Source organism: Solanum lycopersicum, chromosome 8, assembly GCF_036512215.1.
Source record: "Solanum lycopersicum chromosome 8, SLM_r2.1".
Classification (NCBI taxonomy): Eukaryota; Viridiplantae; Streptophyta; class Magnoliopsida; order Solanales; family Solanaceae; genus Solanum; species Solanum lycopersicum.
In genome coordinates, this window is record NC_090807.1 from 59,316,009 (window position 1) to 59,338,605 (window position 22,597).

The window sequence follows — 22,597 nt, forward strand, 5'->3', positions numbered from 1 at the left end:
CCATTACTTTCCTTTTTTTGTAATTCAAATATAACAAAAATTTAAATTTTTAAAGACTACTGATATAACCAAATTGTAGATATATTAGTTAAACTCATTTTAAAAAAGTAAAAATAAACTGTCAAATCCTTTAGAGAGAAACTTGTCAAGCTAATCGACATGTCATGTGCCACTTAATTATGAGTTACCCACCGCAGAAAAGAGAAATTATAACTCAATTTTCTTCTTCCACGTTAAAGTTGTACTGAACAATAGCTTTACTTTAGCAAAGATGTTGATGTAGTCCACTATGACTTGTTTGTGAAGCTGCCTGCTATCTTTCGTTGCAAAACAATATAAAGCACACCATAAATTATATATTTTTTTTAACATGCACATTTGAGTTGATCTCCAGCAACCAAACAAATAATTACGAAGGGGACCAAATCTCCACTATAAATAACCATTACTATTATCTTTACATTCAATAGTATCCCATTACAAATAAAACCGTCACCCTAATCCTTTGCCTTAATATTTCATCTAATTCACCACACGACCATGACTCCTTCTCTTCAACAGCCAATTCCATCTGACTCACTAATCACCGATGCATCATCGAACGTTACCATCACTGGAAAGATATACACACGAGTTCGTCTTGCTACGAAATCTGATCTTTCTCATATATACAAATGATTTTACCAAATCCATGAATACCATAACTATACTCATCTATACAAAGCCACTGAGTCTTCCTTAGCCAATTTGCTCTTTAAAGAAAATCCTCTTCCACTTTTCTATGGTCCATCCGTACTTCTACTTGAAGTCTCTCCAACCCCTTTTGACGAACCCACAAACGAAGGGTTCAAGCCTGTCCTTACAACGTTTGACCTTAAATTTCCCGTGGTGGAAGGACAAGTTGAGGAGTTTCGGTCCAAATATGATGATAAGAGTGATGCTTACATCGCGGGATATGCTTTCTTTTACGCGAATTATTCATGTTTCAATGACAAACCTGGATTTTATTTTGAGAGTCTTTACTTTAGGGAGAGTTATAGAAAGTTGGGAATGGGAAAATTGTTGTTTGGAACAGTTTCGTCCATTGCTGCGGACAATGGGTTCGTATCGGTCGATGGAATAGTAGCAGTTTGGAATAAGAAATCATATGATTTTTACATAAATATGGGAGTTGAAATATTTGATGAATTTAGGTATGGCAAATTGTACGGTGAAAACCTTCAAAAGTATGCTCATAACAAGGACAAAAATTGACGAAGAAAGCTGTTAGCTATAGTGAAAGTTCAATTCATACATTTCTATTTGTAATTTTGTAAAAGCAGGATGCTGATCATCATTTATCAGTCTGTAGTTGAAAATTTTAAATTGATAATCACATTAAAATAATCTCTATGATTCATTTAATTTCATGTGACACAAAGGAAAATCGCGGAAGAGAGTATATTTTGTCAAAACATATTGTAAAGTCCAAAGTTCATACGTAAGTCGTAATGACGTCCATACTCATATTCTTATCCAATTTAATACACACAAATGTCTCTATTTTGTCTTGATGTTTATCTTTTGTCTTTTCCGGGAAACTGTTTTAAAAAAATGATTGTATTTTCTTTTTAGTTTATTTAAAAAAGAAAGATTTTTTTTTTGGCAACACTTTAATTTTAATTTTCCACGTCACATGTTTAAGACCACAAGATTAAAGGGCATTTTGGTAAATTTGACATAACTTTAATTTAAAACCACAAGATTAAAAAGTCTTTTTTCTTTTCTTAAATTTCGTTCAAAATCAAACTAGATCATTCTTTTTAAAACGAAAGGAGTATTATTCAACATCTTGAATAATGAATATGTTGTGCGAAATTTGAGATAATACGAGAAAATATATAAACGAGAAAAACGAGACCCCCGTCCTTTCTGTTTGTAGCGGATCCGATTCAAGGCATTCAACAGAATAAATGGTTCAATGTATCTCTTAACACTCAATTATAACAATTGTTAATGGTGTGAAATCTCAAAAATGCAATAGAAGGATATACACAAATGCTATTACTCTCTCCGTTTCAAAAAGGATGGTCTAGTTTGACTTGAAATGGAGTTAAAGAAAAAAAAGAATTTTTAATTTTATGGTTCTAAATCAAAGTTCTGTCAAATGTACCAAAATATCATTTAATCTTGTGGTTCTAAAGAGGTCACGTGGAAAGTTACAGTTGAAGTATTGCCAAAAAAGGAAAGGGATCATTCTTTTTTTAACAAACTAAAAAGAAAATAGAGACATTCTTTTTTAAACAAAGAAAATATTATTTTGTAGAGATAAAAAAGTCGTTTTTAAATATTTGTAATACTCAAATAACAAATAGTATTATTTTTGTGGTATAACTTTGTGTGTTCATATATTGGTGTCAAATAACAAATAGCATTATTTTTGTGGTATAACTTTGTGTGTTCATATATTGGTGTCAAATGATGAGTCTCTTTCTTATCTTGTACGCATAAGTTATATTTTGTAAAATACATAACCAGTTATGTCATATGCTAAGAGGGCAATTTATGAAGTAAAAGTTATAACAAATTATATCAGATGCTTAGATGGTATGATATATATTTCTAAGAAAAACACAATACAGAGACTCCCACGTATACTTTATCATTTCATATAAATTACTACCATTTTTCGCTAAATATGATAAAGAGAATATGTCCCAAAAGATACAACTTCTAATTCTAAAAGAACACCCAAAAAACTTGTGTATGTAATTTAATTCCAATATAATTTATGTCAATGAAGATTAAAAAACAAAAGAACTTCTATAAAGCAAATTAGGTGTTCATAGATAAGGATGTTATAGTAGATTTTCATTAAACTTTTATATGTATTGAAAAGAAACTTATTACAATATTCTCTTTCTTGCAATTTATGCAGAACGTTATTATTTAGATTATGAAATAGTTATTAATCTTCAATTTTAATCAAGTATCCTCATTAGATATGTGTTTCTAAATAGAAGGTACGATAAAATTGTAGATTATTGTATATTTTTAACTAGTTATTTAATTCGAGTCATTAGAGTATCAAACTTCTTGATTATTGATAACAATATTCCTCTTTAGTAATTAGACCTACACAGAGGATTGAGTATCTGAATTAATCAAATCAATTAATATTGAATGTATTTATAAAATTATTTATATTTGTATTAATTAATGATTCTAATAAAAATTTGTTTATTGCAAACATCACATAGTCTAAAAAAACAAAAATAAATTAGTTATGCATCTTTTTTTTTAAGCAAGGAGACTTGTCAAACTAGTCAACATGTCATTTGCCACTTTTGACTTACCTACTACGAGAAAGAAAAAAGCTGAATTTTCTTCTTCCACGTGAGGAATAATTAATTATACATTTATATTAAAGAAAATAACTTGCAACTTTCATCTCTAATAAATTATAATAAATACTAATAGTAAAATGTTTTTGTAGTCCACTTTGTAAAGCTGGGTACACTCTTTCGTTGCAAAAGATCATCTAAAGCATACGACAGATTAAAAGTAATATAATATATAGAAGTGGTTGCTATAACCTCATATTAACTAGTGTAGTATAATTTACATTTTAGTACTACGTAATATTTCGTATTTATTCCCTCTATATCTGATATTTAATTTCTCTAAAAAAAAAACACTCGTTGCCTTTTCATTTCACCATTTTTTAAAATATGGAATTGATATAATATTCATCACACTACTTGAGTACTGCAGGCTGATCATGTACAAATGTTTTTGATTTGTGGTATGATCATTGGAAATTTGATTTGAAATTTGTGTCTTGTGATTTTATTAGCTACTTTTTGAAAATATCATTTATTTTATGTATTCAATGCAAACCTCGTCTTCAATGAATATTTGGATAATCAACTTCATTATGAATAACGAATAAATATGGAAGAAATCCCATATATGATACTTTATACATATTTAGAAAGAGATTTGACAGATATATACAATGTTTTTACAATTCACATGTTATTTATGTACTATTAATGGGAATAAACATTGTATAAACACAAGTTATATGCCCAATATACATAGTGTTGTTTTATTTTTATATATTTAACTTTTTCAAGGACAAATCTTATAACTAAATACAGGGGAATAAATATATATTGCACCTAAAATAATCATGAAAACTCGCAACATTTTATATATGTAATTTAACACTTGGAGCATGCATATGTCAGTTGCACTGGAATAATAACTTGAACAAATCATCATTAACCTAATTCAGACACAAAGTTTTGCCTATTTTCAACATGTGTTCTCAAAGAAATAAACTATTATTTGTTAGAGAAAATGTATATATGTTAAAAACAGAAAACACCATGAAGTCAAAGTAATTAAAAAGAATTTGTACTCATCCATCCTACGTGAGATCGATGCTTAAACTTTGTCAATCTGCATCCTCCAAGATTAAGTGCTTAACCTCTTCCTGATTAATGAAGAAAATATTACAAGTAATTAAGTATTTATATATATTCATACATTAAAAAAATTTTACACTTACAAATATCGCGATGTATATAAATTAAACGAAAACATACCTCGATCACATTACATGGGGTGTCCAATCCAAAGCTTTTGTAAGGTACTCCATTTCTATCTACTAAAAACTTGTGGAATTCAGTAGTGATAGCTTCTCCCATACCAAATTTTGACCTTAGATGTACAAATAATGGATGTGCTCTTCTACCATTAATTTTAACCTGTCATTATTATTAATTTTAAAAAAATCAAAAGAAAAAAATAATAATATCATACGCCCTTTATTTTATATAATATATATCGTCGTAAATTCTTTTTCAAAGTAATTAACTTCACGTATCAAAGAAATTAGACACATCATCAATATTTAAAGAGAGATGTTTGATTTGACCTCTTCTTATTTGTGTCAATGATACAAATTGGTGATACTGAGTTTTGTTAGGAACATTATAATTACAAGAAGCTTCAACATTATTTTTCATGGTGTTTGAATATGATTTGAGATGGATTGAAGTTGAATGTCTGTATATCCCCCACTAGATTCTTAGATATATATCCTCATGTATATGACACTACATATCTGTCTTTTGTATATCTTTGTATCTCTTTGTAAAATTATGTGTAATATACACTAGTATACAACGTGATATATCTTTTATTTGAGACAAATTTAGGTAACTTTTAATTTTCCTCAACTAACCTTGTTCAAGTGTTTCTAATCAGTTGCAATAACATCGAACACACAGAAGAAAAGGAAAGTTAAATTTGTTTTTTTCTTTTTTCTCTTTCTTGATCTTTTATTTTGACCTTCAGTGATCTGACATGAAAATGGCTATACTAATTTTTATAAAAGGAAATATATTTCTAGTATAAACTTACGAGAAGAATTAAAAAAATAATACAATATTGAGTTTCCTATTAAGTCTCTTGTTTTAATCGGAGATGCTCTAATATCATGTTGAAAAGAAATATATGACCAAAATCATATTTTATTATTTAGTTATATTTTTAACACACAAGGATCGATCAAATAAAACTTTATTTTCGTATTAGAGCATTTCCGAGCCATATTACTAGATATCTTTCTATTCTGAGCTATATTACTAGATATTTTTCTATCATTAATTAAAATTTCAAAATTTGAATCATTATAATGAAAATACTGTGATAGGAAAACACTACGTACAATAGAAATAAAAGACCAACCTTATCGAATACTCGGAACTTAGCAGCTTTAATCTGTTGTTGGCCCCCTGATGGTGCTTTTTGTGCATTACTATATCCTGCCTTGTCTGTTTCTTTCTTATTATAGCGAAATGCAGCTATCTCAAATCCTACATTTAGAATTAAAGTAAATTATGTTTAATAAAGAGGTTAAACACATAAAATATTGTTAATAAATGTATAGAAATATATTTGAACAAAGTGAGATTTAATTAATGTATTTAATTACCTTGAGATTTATACTTGTCATATAGGTAATGAAGTAATTCATACTGCGACACTGTCCATATGGAACTGAAAACAACAAAACCAAAATTTCAATTGCTTTTATAATAGAGAAATGAATTTGAATAATTATACATTTATCTTGACAAGACATTTCATTAAATAAATAGGATAATGCACGAGTATCAATCTATGTTCGAAATTTCAGAAACGCTTATACTATACGAATGTCCTATTATCACTGAACTTATTTTATTAATAATTTTTTACTCCTTTTTGGCCTACGTGACATTCTCTTGTGGGTCCAACGCTGGTCGACTTTTTTTTTCAAGTTAGTGTCACAAAATTCAAAAAGGGATAAAAAATTACTTATAAAATAAGTTCAAGGGGGTGTAGGACCTTAGTATAGTACAAGTGTGTCTCTGGAATTTCGAGCATAAATTGAGGAGGTACTTGTGCATTTTTCCTAAATAAAATATATACTTGAAAGAAAAATATAATTTAAAGCATAAGTAAGAAAATTAAAGTGAAAACAAGACAAGAGAGGATACCCTTGCTCAGGAATATTGACAATCAGAAAAACTTTTCCTCTAAAGCAACCGAGAGAGAGACCTCTTTTCTTTTCCTGCATATGAATGTGATGAAGAATAATATTTTAGTTATAAATATATATAACATTTCGAAAAATATTCTGAAAGCCCTTAGCGATATTTGATCTAAATAACAATTAATTATTGGGTAAAAGTCCCACAATAATTGGAAAATGGATTGATGGTCTCCTGTGGATTAGGTTTAGGCATTATATCTTTACGGAGCTAGGTTTATCCTTCTTCGCTCTCCCGGTCCACGCTCCAATCGGGCGTAAAGGGAAGTGTTAGAATAGTTGGTTGAAGTCCCAAATTGGTCGGTTGGCGAACTGACTATTAGTCTCGTTATATGTATATGGACAATCCTCCCCTCGTGAGCTAGTTTAGTGGTTGAGTTAGGTCCAGATGTATAATCTTTACATTAACTAATGCTGGTAAGAGTTTTAACACTCTTTGTTAATATGTATATTTATTGTCGCTAAAAGCTATTTTGGTGTAGTAACCTTCAAATATTATAAACACAAAGAAGTAGCAAGAAAACTATACCTTAGCTTGAAAATCATAGATGACATGTTCACCAAGTGGAGAGGTTTGGGCAGTGATAGTATTGGAAGAAGAAGATTTTGATACAAATGTTGAGAGATTTGGTGAAGGAACAGTGAAATCACCATGTATAAATGATGATTTGGAGCTGGATTCAAGAGAAATCTTGTTTGAAAAATAAATACAATGAGCCTTAGAGGGTGAAGAAGAGTATTTGTTGGAAAATATTATTAATTTGGAATGTGATAGACCACTCAAAGGTGATGAAAGAACCATAGAGCTCATCATTATTGATGTTTCTTTTTTGGTTTTGTTCTTTAAGTTTAGACAAAGACAATGATTTTTTTTATATCTATATATAGAATGATGACCACGTAATGTACAAGTAATTCCCTTAGGATCCTCAAAAATTATTAGTTCGACGTAATTCAATTATTCTAATTTAAATTTTGTGTATATACCTAACTAAACTCGTTTTCAATAACAAAGTAGAAATTAAAAGGGAGTACTATTTATTTATACCATTTCAACGTAATAAGCAAAGAATTTTTATGATTTTTATTGAAGATTGTGTTGGGAAGAATATTTTTTTACTTTAATTCCCCTTTAAATGACAATACGTTCTAGTAGTATAACTTCAGACATAGAAAGAACCAAATAATTTTTTATTCTTGCGTCCACCGACGGGAATCGTCTTTTTCATTTTTCCTCTTTTTCTTGCTAAATGATTACTATTAATTAACTGTAATTTGTGATACCATTATACCAAAATGTGTTACCCAAAAATAATATTTTATAATTAAAATAGTTCCAAACACAACAATACAGACAAAGAGCACACAAATGAGATGCAATATGATGAGAAAAGGCAAGAAAGAATATAAAAAGAATAGGATTGATGATTATAAAATTAAAGGGATGATAAATTATGACAAACACTTAAATGAACGCAGTTAATTTTTGAAACTCAACAAAAAACAATGTAAATCTATTTTATTTCCTCAAATTTCTTTTTATCAATTCGAATTTCATACAGTCACTTGATTCAGTGTTTGGACTGCTCGCCAACAGCCCAACATTGATCTATACCCATTCATAGCAATGTTTCAAGCTAGCTGATCGATGATGCAAACGTTGGGACAATAATAATTCATCTTCATTTTTAAAGATTTTCACATAAAACTTTCGATCAAGCACTAGAATAAATGTCTAAGCATTGCAACGCTAAACTAATTAACCATCATTATTTACCCGTCAATTTTTATGAATAAAACTTATGTATATATATTATTAGTTGTATCATGACAATTGTCAGTTAATAGTTTTATGTATACAAACAAATAAAATATATATTTTATTCAATATTATTCGTATACTCCTTATTATAAAAACTAAAATAATTAATACGTATTAAGTCTAATTGAAAGCCCTACTGCCAGATAGCACTAGGAGATGCCTTTTGTTTTGTCGTCATTTTTTAGCTGTCAATAAACATCATTCATGTTTGGGAAAAAAAAACATTATCAATTCGCTAGAAAATGTCAATTTACGATTATATCTAAGTGCAACTACAATTTTAACGGTCTCGATCATGCCACGCATTGGGATGCACAGTAACACTCATGCTCTCTCCCACAGAAGAATACAATGATGGTCGGTCTTTCACCTGTCTTCTCTCCTACACAAAAAAACGCCTCCTCTTTCCCTTCTTCTCTATCACAGCTCTCTGTTTCCATTAGTATCTGACCCCAATTTTTTTTTAAAAAAAATTCTGTTAGGGATTTTAGATCAACCCATTAATTTAAATTCTTACTGTGATATTTGTATAATTTTTTTTGATCTTTTTCAGTTGAAGTTTGATTTTTTCTACACAGATCAAAGAAAGTTTTGTTTTTTAATCCTTTTTTTTGTTTTTGTTTTGGGTGTTTACCAAAATTTCATTTTGACGCTTAATCAAGATTCAAGGTTAGTATGTACTCAAGCAACGATTTGTATACAAATCCAAAGCCCTGCAAGCATCTTGCAGAGTACAAGGTGAAAAATGGTGTATGTGGGTACAATTTGATTCAAGATTGTTTTAGGACAACTCCATATGGTAGGACAACATTGGAGATGTCGAAATTGGAGATACCTAGATGTAGTGTTTGTAGTGGGTCTCAGGGCAGATTTTATATGTGTTTGATCTGTTCATCAGTGTTTTGTTGTTTGTCACCTGAATCAAACCATGCCCTATTGCATATCCAGTCTCAAGATGGACATGAGATTTTAGTAGATATGGAAAGGGCTGAGCTGTATTGCTCTGTGTGTTGTGATCAGGTGTATGATCCTGATTTTGATAAGGCAGTGATGTGTAAACATATCAGGGGGTTTTCAAGAAGTGAAAATGGGGTTGAGGAGAGTGAGATGAGATTGAGTAAGAGGAGAAAGCTGAGTTTTTGGATGGATTTAGATTCAAAGAATATGAAGAGATTGTTTATTCGTAAGTCGAAATCGTGTTATCCGTTGGGATTAAGAGGTTTGAACAATTTGGGGAATACTTGTTTCATGAATTCTGTGTTGCAAGTGTTGCTTCATGCACCCCCTTTGAGAAATTACTTCCTTAGTGATAGACATAACCGAGAAATTTGCAGAAATATGTCTTCGGATCGATTGTGCCTGCCTTGTGACATTGATCTTATGTTTTCAGCTGTGTTTTCTGGTGATAGGACCCCTTATAGTCCAGCTCAGTTTCTTTACAGGTATGTGATTGTTAATAGGCTTTATCTCCTGTGATTGAAATCGAACAGATTCCCATCTGTTCTCGCCATTTACAGTATTGATACTAGATACTTGATTGTAAAAGGATCTGTAAAAATGTGAAAGATAACAATCCCCACAAATTGAAAAATCTTGCTTGTAGTTAAAATTAGAGTTGATTCATCAATTATAATATAATTGTGAAACCATATGGTCATACTCTTCATAGGGTTTTTAGATAACCAACATTTGGTGCATTTCCTTTAAAACTTTCCTAACAGTATATAAGTTGCAATTCTCTAATGCTAAATAAGTGTATTGAGATTTTCTCTAAGCTGCTATCTCCAATAATATATCAATCATTTGCAGCTTATGAGCTTAATTAGATGCTTATACGTGGAAATAACGTTGGTTGGAGACTTGACATGTTGAAGACCTATGTAGTGTAGTGATTCTTTTTGATTGAATTGTTGTATATGTTTGCAGTTGGTGGCAGCATTCAGAAAATCATGCTACCTACGAGCAGCAGGATGCTCATGAGTTCTTCATTTCAATGCTGGACAAGATCCATGACAAAGAGGGGAAAGCAAGTTTGGCAATCAAAGGTATATTTTGATGAGAATGGCTCTTATACTACTTGTCTATGTAGGACATCTTCTGGGATCTGTTGCTTAGATAATGGCTCATCTCTTTGTGTCTGAAATACAACACAGTGAGTAGATATAGTACAGATCTTGTTTATCTAGATGCTCGATTTCCGATTTCAAAATTTCGGCCTGTACCTTCATTTGGGATCAATTTCATTGATAAGGGAAAGGGTGATTCATGTATTAAGACCTTGAGAACTCAAGAGTTTTGTGGCTTCCTCTTCTTTGTTGTCTCTTACAAAGAAACATTTCTTAAACAGATAATAGAGAGTGCCAGTGTATTGCTCATAGGGCTTTCTACGGGCTCTTGAGATCTGATGTCACATGTGCATCATGCGGTTTCACTTCAACAACTCATGATCCTTGTATGGACGTTTCTCTTGACTTGAGTCCGTGCAACTCCAGCCGAGTGGATTTTGCTAGCAAGTCCAGTAAGGCAAATGAATCTCTTCTAGGTTGCTTGGACCTCTTCACAAGACCAGAAAAATTGGGATCCGATCAGAAACTATACTGTGAAAATTGTCACGAAAAGCAAGATGCTTTGAAACAAATGTCCATCAGAAAACTCCCTCTTGTTCTCTGCTTTCATATTAAGCGATTTGAACATTCTCCCACCAGAAAAATGTCCAGAAAGATCGACCGCCACGTGCAATTTCCTTTCTCTTTGGACATGAAACCATATTTATCATCTTCAATTGTAAGAGAAAGATACGGGAGCAGAATCTTTTCGTTTGACGGTGACGAATCAGATGTTTCTACAGAATTTGAAATTTTTGCAGTGGTCGCACATTCAGGAACGTTGGAATCTGGTCACTATGTGACGTATTTGCATTTGATAAACCAATGGTATAAATGTGACGATGCATGGATAACTGAAGTCGACGAAGAAGTTGTTAGGGCCTCACAGTGCTATCTGATATACTATGTACAGAAGATGCTCTACCACAAGAGTTGTGAAGATGTTAGCTGCCAGCCAATGTCACTGCGAGCAGACACATTTGTTCGGATAACTGGTTGCTGCTAGAATTTCAACGTTTGTGCGCTTGACTTGAATAGATCTTCTGCATTATTCTGTCCAGCCAGGTTATATTATTCGGGGGCCAAGAACTATGATGGTAAGTCTTGGGGATTCTCCACCAGCCAAAGCATTCCGGTTTAGAGGGATGACACTGAAAAATTATATGATAAGATGACTCAAAATTTGTATTTCGAGATAGAAAGCTGTTAACATGTGAAAGTTCTTATAAAGATGGAACCAACACTAGTTTTCCATTTTAGGCCTTTACAAGGAACCTTATGAATGTACAGTAACTTAACAATCTGAAAGGGAATCTTTTGTTTGGTTCATTTCTCATCAATTAAAAAAATTCTGATAATTTATCATATATTGACGTCTTAAAAGTGAGCTCATCTCTTGATTTTTGTTTGAGAGTTGTGTTATATTTTGTAACATGTAACTTGATTCTTGGTAAATGTCAAAAAGTTGTTATGGTAGGGAAAGTTATCAATCTTTTTTTCTTATGCACCAGACGAGATGTCATCATATGAAGAAATGTAAAATCAATATGAAGAATTATTAAAAATGCAATCCCAATGGTCTGCGTGATAATTGGATTAGGATATTAGGAGCATGAAATTTATTTACGCCATCACCGTCTTAATCAGTGAGCTAAATTTGATTTTTGAGTGAGTTTATAAGAATTTACAAAGTTGTGTTTTGGCGGAAGAAAGAGGACGTTAAAAATGTTGTTTAATTGATAAATAGTTATGGAACGTGAACTCCTTAACGGCTAAAAATTAATTTGGTCATTGAATATGTTTTCAAAATGTGTAAACATGACTTCTTTTTTCCTTTTTTTTTGGGAATGTGGAAGAATTTTGACGTATTGTTATCTCCCAAATGTCAAGAATGATACAATTGTACTCCGTGACTCAAGAATCCGTCGATCTCTTTGATTTTGTATTATTTCGTGTTTGACTCATTGCGAAGAGACGAGCAATGACTGCGAATTCATCAATTGAGAAGCACAAAAATTGAATGCTGGAAATTTTCTAATATATCGAATAATCAACTGTCTCTGCTTGTAAACTTAGATTTTTCATTCTTCCAAACTTGTGAGTGTGTCTCTGTTTATTATTTGTATTTTTTTTAATTGTGAATTTCTTTGATTAATGGTTCGATGATTCATTTTCTGTATGTTGGTCATGATTTTCTTGTATAAATTTGTGTATGCAAGGGAAATGTGGGTGGGTTTTGTGAATTTTTTGGAGGGGTTTTATTATAGGATTAAATAAGTAAATGAATTGCAAATCAAGTGAAGTTAAGTGTGATTTGAGGGTTTTTGATATGAGGGGATTTGCATGATCTCTTTTTGGTTGAGATTGTGATACTTGGAAGTTGAATTCTCTCTGTTTGGTCGATTAAGAAGTAATAACATTCTTATGAGTCAGTAAAAATTGAGAAGCACAAAGATTGAACAATGAGATAAGTTCATCTTTTTAATTTGTCTCAATTATATAGGATAACAATGCAAAAGATTAAATTCTTCAGGTATCTGATTAAAGGTAACACAATTGTTCTTGTAAGGAAGGCGATTTTCTTTAGGTAGTGCTCAAATTTTGGAACTGGTTTCATTTAGTTCTTTTGGGACTTTTAGGTTTGGAGCTGACCTCTTTGTGCCTCATAATTGTCTTTGTGACGAAAATTTGTTCTTTTGGGACATCAAGGTCTAAGTTGATGTAACAATGATATAGTGTTCCATTTAATCGTCTTAGTTTTGACATGAATGGAGTTCAAGAGTAGAATGGAGAAATTATAATATATTAGAAGCTGGTCCCAAGTTAGAGTTTATTTTTTAGAGTATAAGGATAGAAGTTTGATTTTTTGGTTCATATTGAAAGGGAAAGACAGACAAATCTTTTCCGTAATGCATAGAGTACAAATATTTGGAAAGCCAGTGGAGAGAACTTTTTCGAATTCAAGTGTGATGCAACGGTCATATCATTTTCATCCTTAATTTGAATATCTACCTTAAAAAATTGATTGTGTATTACTGATTCTTAATCACACTTTTTTCTACGAATAGTATGAAGAAAAAACTTTACCCATTTATTGAAATGGACAAATAAAATGAAATATATATATTTTTAATATAAGAGTCAAATGAAAAACATTTTTTTAAAAAAAAGAAAGGATTACTTTTGAACTCTATAACCCTTCCCCTCTTTGATTTCCTTCTTCTCTCTTCTGGCTTTCAATAATAAAGAAAATTTGTGTTGAGATATATTTTGCTGAGTAAAAGTATCAAATGTTGGTTGGAATACAATTGCAAGATATAACATGAAGTGTAAAAAAGTTCTTTTTTAGCAGTGTAATTTCATAGATACAATTTTGGGGAATAAGGTACACATATATCTTATTTATTCATATTTTAAGAAAGTAAGAGAAATTAATTTTTAATAATTTTTTTTTTTACTGAACGAACAATCAAAAGAAAGAATAACAAGCAGAAATAACAACAAAAAAATAAATAATAAGGCTAAAGAATAACAAATAGCAATCTAAAGATACATAAAAACAAGAATGAATTACTAATTACCGGAGAATGAGAAAAAAATATGTTTACCTTCCTATTAAGTTTTTACCTCAACATCTTCCGATCAAGCTTTTTGTTCTCGTTAAAATAAAATTATGACATATTTTATCATCTAATTTCTTGACCTCTACTTTTTAAGCGTATTTTTACTCCTCAAATTTTCTACGTCTAATTATAAAATTAATAATTAAAATAATTTTAAAACATAAAAATTGTTATGAAACTATATGAATTTAGAAGAAGAAGAAATTAAGGAGAAGAGAAAAGACTTGTTATTTTTCTTGAAGTACATTCAAGATTCATAGATCTTTCACTAATTTCTTTACAATGAAGGAAAACCTTTATTTATAGGGGAAACCTTACTTGGTCCCCAAGTAGGATTTCTAACCATATCCTATAAGGACTCCACATAATTAGACATTCACTATAACACAAATTGTTTATAACACTCCCGCTTGAATGTGGGTAGATTATGTGCCTCGTTAAAACCTTACTAGATAAAACCCAGTGGGAAAAAAATTTAGTAAAGGAAAAAGAGTACACATATTTAATAATACGCATTATGGATGCCTCATTAAAAACCTTATAAGGAATATCCAGTGCGACAAAACCTTGTGAGGAAAAAAGAGTACATCGCGTATTAATTCTCCCTAATGACTACATCAATTCAGAGACTAGAATCTTCGTTTTCCAAGCTTGTGCACCATATTCTTGAAAGTTGTAGTTGATAGAGACTTGGTGAATAAATCAACAATAATGTTACTTGAACATGCCTCTTGCATGTTGATATCACTATTCTTGGGAGCTCATGAGTGTAGAGAAACCTTGATGAAATATGTTTTCTTCTATCTGCTTTTATAAATCTTTCCTTCAGGGTCAAAGATTTCTGGAAGTTCCTTACTTCAATTTCTTAAGCAAATAATCTATTGCCAAGAGTTTCAATTCTAGTCATCAACTTGCATAATAATACTTGCATATGCTCTATGCATTTTGAATCTATTTAATCCTTATGAGGATGATAAACAAGTTTTCCCAAAACTTGTATATGCTTTAGATTTTGAACCCATTGGATATTTTCATATCAATTTTGTCAAGTAACAACATTTAATATTAGATGTATGACATCTTCTAGTGCCTAGATTGCAAGTCAAATAAGCTTTACGCTTACCAAAATGCATCATTTCACTTTTCACTTGATAATTATTGCTACACAAGAATGCTTTAACAGATGTAAAATTCATATCCTCGAAATCTTTACAATATTGTGCGCTATTGTATCAAAGATATCGTCAACGATATACCATTTTGTATCGATTCACAATACGACAAAACTTATTAAGATCTCATCACTTCATTATTTTTAGGTAGCTACCCCTCTCATGAGGTTTCATAATGTGTTATGTCGTAGGCTCTCCAACAGCATATTTTTTTCTTATTATGATCATTTTGATTCTTTGATCCTCCCTTTTTTTCAAGGGTTATTTTATTTAGAATTGATTAGTCTATCGTAGACTTTATCCTTAAGGGACATTCAATAGGAGTATTTACAACTCCGTTGTTGCTTCTAGTCTCCCCCTTATGTTAGACAAACTAACATATATCTCAATCTTTTGGAGAATCTATATTTGTGCATCATAGTATATTCATTAATCATATATTGCACATCAAAATTATCAGATGAAAACTATTTGGTCCCTGACCATAAACCAATTAACATAAAAATTGATCATAACTTATTGGTTTGATTCATACAATTATGTTTGTATGTAAGATCATATTTCATATCAACATATGAAACTTTATTTTTGTAAACAATGATTTTACTATTTGAGACATGTAGTGTCACATCATCTTGAGTATTTATCATTATTATCAAGATAAATTATCTTTATTGCACATTCTAAAATTGTGCTCTTAACTCAATTATTTTTGCACAAATAATTTTGTGAATGTCAAACTACATGTTGACAACAAACGCACATGTGATTATCTTATAGATGCATCTTTTTATCATATCACATGCTAGGTGAACGGGCCCATATTCACCTTTTATACTTTTCAGAATTTAGGGATTTAGTCCCAACTTTAGTTGATCCAATCAACTTTATCACGAGAACAAGCACCGTAAAGAATTCTGGAAGAATCTTCTATTTTTTCAATGTCCATTACTCAGTATGCACATCTAATTTCAATTTAATATTCATGCCAACTAATAAAATTAGTAGTACTCATAAACTCTAAGTTTACTACGCCATGTGCCTTTTGCTTTAGTAAATTTCTAATTTACTATTTTACGAGTAAATTTTAATTTTATTACTCCAAGAGTAATTTTTAGATTTATTTCTTCTTAATTACTTTACCCTTTAGGTGAGTCGTGATTCCATCATTGAATGAACTAACTGAAGAAAATTGTGCATGTAACATATTATTTGTGCCAACATTTTTTGCAAACATCAAGTTGCGAGATAATAATAGGCACACATGAAACAATATAGATAAACATTTATTAGGACCATTAAATATCTAAACAATCCACCATATGGATGACTAGGTCCACAAATATCTGTATACGTTCCTAGAACGCAGAGAATTCAATCTCAACTTTCGTTTATGATGATCTCACAATTAGCTTGTCTTGCTAACAATCATTACAAGAAAATTCACGTCTAGCATGGTGGCTAATCACCTCATTCACTCTAAAGAATGGATCTGTATTTTTACCATATCAAAGGCTCTCATTCTTCATGAATGGAACACAATCATGTAAGTACATCAAATTTTGATAACTTAGTACCTCATTCCATATTCATGTGCATCATTTAATCAATTGTCTTCTTTTAGACATTTATGCACTGCTACATTCACTTTGGGGAATGAATCTGCTTTAACGAGATATATTTCATGACTAATTTTATCAAAAACTCATTATTTCCCTTAGTCATCATAATATCATCAATATGGTGCATTGAGATTCAAACCCAACGTCTTATGCCATAAATCAATGAAGGACTTGAATCCAACATCTTTCATCACAAAGCATCAAAAATTCTAATGTCTTACCCTTTTGGTGCGATTAGACATGAATCTATCGTCTTACCATCTTGCTGCAATTGGACTTGAATCCATCGTCTTATCTTCTTTATTTTTATTCAATTAGATTATACTCTCAATTAAGATTCACTTTAGAGCCTTTAATAATATTATACAATATTTTTCAACACGAGGAAAGTTGTGATGAAAATTTTTATCATGGATCCATAGTAAGAAACATATTCTATTATAAAATTTCTAAAATTTTCAAAATTGTAGTTCACCAATATATTTTAACAAATCATATATTATTAACTTTTTTTTTCTTCGCTAATTCCAGTGGCATTATGTAAAACATTATAAATTTCATTAGCTCTTGTAAAAAGAATCAAGTAAATACAATAAAGAAACATGCTAACCTGACATATTGCTTTCTCTATAAAGTTGTAATACTAAACAATTCAATTAATAGATCCAAAATTGATTGCTCAATTTATATGTAAACATGCGTCTCTTCCCTCGTACACATCAATTGGCCAATTTCACAACTTTGGCAAAAAGAGGAGTTCGGTAATATACAGCTCAATCGATATGTCAATTGGTTAGAAACTCGTGCTGATAACGTATTATGAAACTATATGAATTTAGAAGAAAAGAAATTAAGGAGAAGAGAAAAAACTTCTTATTTCTCTTGAAGTATATTCAGGATTTATACATCTTTCACCAATCTTCTTTACAATGAAGGAAAACCTATAAACTTGGCCCCAAGTAGGATTTCTAACCATATCCTAACTCCACATAATTAGACATTCACTATAACACAAATTGTTTATAACATCAAAATATTCTATTTGACGGTTAATTTCATAAATGATCATAAAAAAGTTATTTTATTGCATCAAAATTATTAAATTACTTAAATATAAATATTATAGAAAGTCGTTAAATAATTATTGTAGTTTATTTATTTATTTTATAAAAAAGACAAGTTGTGATTATGGTTGCAACAAAGCACAGATGTTACTAGAAACATTTTTATTTAATTTCGTTTTACGGTCAATTATTTTCTATTTCCGTAGTCGTTACTGATAATCAAACGGCCTCGCCGTGGAGGAGGTAGCTGTATTCCGGCGAAATGGCGGACGAGGAAGATAGAGCACTGGAAGAGCAGTTGGAAATTCAATTGGATGAGCAGAAAGACGCTCTCCATTCTCTCACTGAAGCACTATCCTCTGATCCTTCCGATCCCGAACTCCTCTCTGTATGTTCCCGCAACCTAGGGTTTTCTCCCCCTTTTTTTTCCCCTTATTTTGTTCATTTTATAACCTCCTTTTATGAAATTGTGTTGAATCCTTAAACGAAGAAGGAAGTTTTAATTGGAGATATGGTTCGTGTGTGTAATGGCACAGCAACTATATATTTTTCAGTTTATGGTAGTGTTGTTGAAGGCAAAAGGCTCTAAAAAGTGCTCCATAGTGGAATTAACCTATGGGCTTTAGTTTTAAAAGGTGCAAAATTTATAGTGTTTTGAGCTTAAGGATTAGATAAATGAATCTTTGATAACACTGTATGCAAGACAATCATCATTCAATTTAATAGGAAAAATGACTTATCTAATTGTGAAATCAAACGTTCCGGGCGAACAAAGAGGTTTGCACTTTTCTGTGTTCAAGTGAAAGGAGGTAACTGAAAATTGCTATTGTTATGGAAACAGGTTCATGAAGAGCTTGTTCAGTCTATAAAAGACTCTGAGGAAGGCCTTCTTCACCTAAAACGTGCAAGGTTGTTGCTAGAGGTTGATGCTTCTTTACATGGTTTCAAGGAGCAACCTGCTGATGTTGAGGTGGAGCCTCTTGATCCAACAGAGAATGAAGAAGAACCGCTAGTGGATGAAGAGTATGCTGTTGGATCAAAATGTAGATTTCGCAATAATGATGGAAGGTGGTATAATGGTCTAATCGTGGGGTTGGAGGGTTCTCATTTTGCAAAAGTTTGTTTCCGCACTCCAACGTCTGAAAACATGGTGGTGAGTACCCTCTGTTCTCTTTTGCAAGTCTCTATACAAAATATCCATTGAATATCTTGGCCATAGAAAGTTTTTTCTCATTACCAATGGCAACACCTTAATAAGGGTACCATTATCTTCAAAATGTAACCATATCAATATGGTGTAGGTCGGGGTTTTCTCTCTTTTTGGCTTTTGCTTGTAACATTCTGCACGGGGATCAAACCTTGTGCAAGTAGATTGGATGCCACAAACCTCATACCAGTGATAACCTCTCACCCAACTGGATTAAAAAAAAAACTAAAAAAGTTATAGATAGTGCAATTTTAAAAAAGAAAAAAAAAGTTTAAAATGATGAAGATGAGGTCTAGGAACTTAGATAATTCAGAATACAGAGCAAGGGAACGTTGATGAACATTTACAGATTTGATGAGATGCAGCATCCTCCCTATTTTTATTTTATTTTTTGAGAAAGTAGCAACTTGTATTCTATTTCCAAAAATCAGAAACCTGCAACAACAAGTTACAGGTTTCCTAATTACAATTGAGGTAGAGTATCCAGAAGATCGTCAACCCTTTAAACAAAAAATTACAAAGATCTTAACACATCCATAACTGATTCTAGATCTTCCATATACACCTGTTTACACCAAAAATGAAACAAAACTAAACAATTCATCTTTGTCATCTGGATGTTGTTGCTTTTGTTCTGGTGGTACCTGAGGTATCTTTATGACCAGCAAATTATTCTCTGAAGACATCAAACTAACATCAACTTCACTTTTCACTATGTCGCCCTTCTATTAAAAAAAGTTTTTCAAAGGAATAATCTTTTCTTCCAGAATGCCGTTATTCAAGGATACATATGAAAATTGTTGAAAGGACAGAGTCATTCATAAGATCTTTTGCTTGTCTTCTGAGGAATACAAGTTGGACTGTGGCACAGAAATCAATGATACACTAATAGGTACTGAAACTGAGTGTACAGAAAACACGTGGATAGATTGATGAACTGATGACAATCTTCATTTTTGGTGCAGTTCATTGATCGGAACAAAAGATTAATTTTAGCTTTTCATTTTTCGTAAGCATATTTTCCATCTACCATAGTACCAAAAATTGTGGAACCTAATGCTAGTTTGGTTTTTATTAATCAGTCTAATTAAAAAAATTGTTCTGCGCTGTCTGTCATATACCCACATAATTCGGGCAACAACTGCTGTGCTGGTCCTAGCAGCTTACTTCTGCTCTACAAATTTGATGCACTCTTGTCTCATGTTGATCTTTGGTATGTTTTGTGTTCATAGGTAAATCTTAGCACACCTCCCTTTCTGCTTGAGAAACAGTGAAGTAGTTTTGATATCTCTTTTCTCAGATTATGCAGTCCTTGCTTCTTGAATCTTCTTGTATTTTTCCAACTCAGAGTGCTTAGATTCTAGTCTTATCACTGCTAATGATAGATCACGCTAGTGCAGATGTGCCAGTTCTTTCTACAGCAGCGATGTCGATTTGGTAGTAGTTGCCGCTTATCACATGGTATGTTGGAATGAACAGAATCTGGACTGAGATCTTAGAATTGGTTTGACATTCACATCTTTTTTTGTGTCTATCCCTGATGGAGAAAATATGAGAGAAATCAGACTTTGCTTTCCCTATTATCTAGTCAAATAAAAATTTATATTTGTTTCATTTGAAATAAAAGTAGTTAACTGTGTAAGCTAAAGAGCTTTCCCTTGAAAAGAGAAATAATTGTCAAGTCGTCTGTACTGGTGCAGAAGTTTTGAGTGATAAATTGTGTCTTGTAAACCTTGCTACATTCAAATGATCTGCATTGTAATGCAACGGGTTGAACAGTTTGCAGTTTTTAAGCATTGATGACTGTAGTCTGCTAATGCTAATTGGGGGCTAATACTCTGGTAATGAATAATGCCAAAAAAGGAACAAGGATGAATATTATTAGACTTTCCCAAATAAACATATTTGTATAGCGGAAACATAAGTGCACTCCTATGAATGTGGAAATTATACCGGATTCGATTGGTCTACTTTTATTTGCTCTTTTTTTAGATGGCTAATTATAAATATTGAACTGCTGATTTACTGCTGGATAATCAGTGTGTGATAATGTATGTTGTTTTTGTAGTTAGTTGAGCCTCTTAACACTCTATTGATGTCTAATTTTATGTTATTTCAGGTATTGACATTCCAATATCCTCGTTAAAGAAGTATATCCCTATTAAATGGGATTCATCACTTGCAGGTTCCTGCATCTGGGCTCGCTCAGATAGCAAAGCTGGACTTTGGAAAAAAGCTGAACTTGGGTCTTGGGATGAAAAGCTTAATTTGGGTCACATTGTTTTCTGTGATGATGGAAGTTCTACTATGCTTGGAGCTGAAAATATTGAACTGTCTGAACATGCAGAGGTGAGTGATGAAGAAGAGAGTTACTCGAGTTCAGAAGAAAATGATTCCAGTGACTATGAAGATGATAGTCCAGAAGGGTTAGGATTTGTGGGAAGCACAGCCCTGCAGTGTGGTGTCCAGAATGAAACAACACTTTTTGCCAAGTGGGAAAATCACACACGTGGCATAGCTTCCAAGATGATGGCAAATATGGGTTACCGTGAAGGAATGGGGTTAGGCTCATCTGGACAGGGAATGGTGAATCCTATTCCTGTGAAAGTTCTTCCACCTAAACAATCTCTTGACCATGCCATTAAAGGTGAGCATGAAGACAAAGAGCACAAGAAAAGAAGTAGGGGTGGTAAGAGGAAACGTGAGAGGAAATTTGCAGCAGCTGCTCGGGCTGCAAAAGAAGCAGAGGAATCAAGACCAGATGTGTTTAGTCTTATCAATACTCAGCTTGCAGTGCATGAAGAAACCATGAACAACAGCTCAGGAAATAGGCGGCCAAGTAAGGCAAAAGGGGGAGAGAAGAAAGAAGACAGGAGGGCTCTGGTTGCATATGATGATGAGATAAAAGGGTTGAAGATACAGGCTCAGAAACTGGAAGAAATGGTGCAGCGAAACAGGAACGAGAAGCCGGTTTATGACGCTGCTATGAGGAAGCTAAATGAAACACGTAAAGCTATAGCCACTGCTGAAGCTGCTCATGCATCTGCATCAAATGCAGTTCACAGCAAGGAAAAGGAAAAGAGATGGCTGAAATTCTAGAGTAGCTCATAACTTATTTTGTATAACCTGAATGATTTTGAGGTCTTTCAGTTCAGTATGATGCTTCTGGCGAATCCTATTCTTTTAATACGAATTCTCTTCCCTTTTTCATTAGTTCATTTTACTACTACTTTGATGAGTCTCCATAGGAGGTCATTTTACTACTTTGATGCATCTCTAGGAGAGATTTTGAAATTTGCACTACATCGATAACAAAACAGTTTTTGAACTTCACTCTTTTCATTGATACATCAATTTCCTTTGTATCTGTTATTGTATCACTGTATAAAGAGTGAA

At 31.9% G+C, this 22,597-nt stretch overlaps 3 protein-coding genes and 1 pseudogene across 3 annotated transcripts; 3 read left to right on the top strand and 1 right to left on the bottom strand.

Annotated features, from left to right (window-relative positions):
• The first annotated feature begins 540 nt into the window (after positions 1-540).
• On the top strand, positions 541-1,386 carry LOC101267431 (tyramine N-feruloyltransferase 4/11-like; annotated as a pseudogene).
• Positions 1,387-4,169: 2,783 nt separating this feature from the next.
• Positions 4,170-7,450, bottom strand: LOC101267727 (probable phospholipid hydroperoxide glutathione peroxidase). Its single transcript, XM_004245239.5, has 6 exons — positions 7,116-7,450; positions 6,534-6,607; positions 5,987-6,051; positions 5,740-5,867; positions 4,593-4,754; positions 4,170-4,480 (listed from the first exon to the last, which is right to left on the bottom strand). Exons 1-6 carry the CDS (start codon positions 7,398-7,400, stop codon positions 4,442-4,444), a joined length of 753 nt encoding a protein of 250 aa, XP_004245287.1. The 5' UTR covers positions 7,401-7,450; the 3' UTR covers positions 4,170-4,441.
• Positions 7,415-11,880, top strand: LOC101268016 (ubiquitin C-terminal hydrolase 22). Its single transcript, XM_004245240.5, has 3 exons — positions 7,415-9,850; positions 10,335-10,453; positions 10,756-11,880. Exons 1-3 carry the CDS (start codon positions 9,084-9,086, stop codon positions 11,517-11,519), a joined length of 1,650 nt encoding a protein of 549 aa, XP_004245288.2. The 5' UTR covers positions 7,415-9,083; the 3' UTR covers positions 11,520-11,880.
• Positions 11,881-18,073: 6,193 nt separating this feature from the next.
• LOC101268301 (zinc finger CCCH domain-containing protein 22) lies at positions 18,074-22,414 on the top strand. The gene is made up of 4 exons (XM_004245241.5): positions 18,074-18,382; positions 18,836-19,147; positions 20,602-20,662; positions 21,321-22,414. Exons 1-4 carry the CDS (start codon positions 18,257-18,259, stop codon positions 22,298-22,300), a joined length of 1,479 nt encoding a protein of 492 aa, XP_004245289.1. The 5' UTR covers positions 18,074-18,256; the 3' UTR covers positions 22,301-22,414.
• The last annotated feature ends 183 nt before the right edge of the window (positions 22,415-22,597 follow it).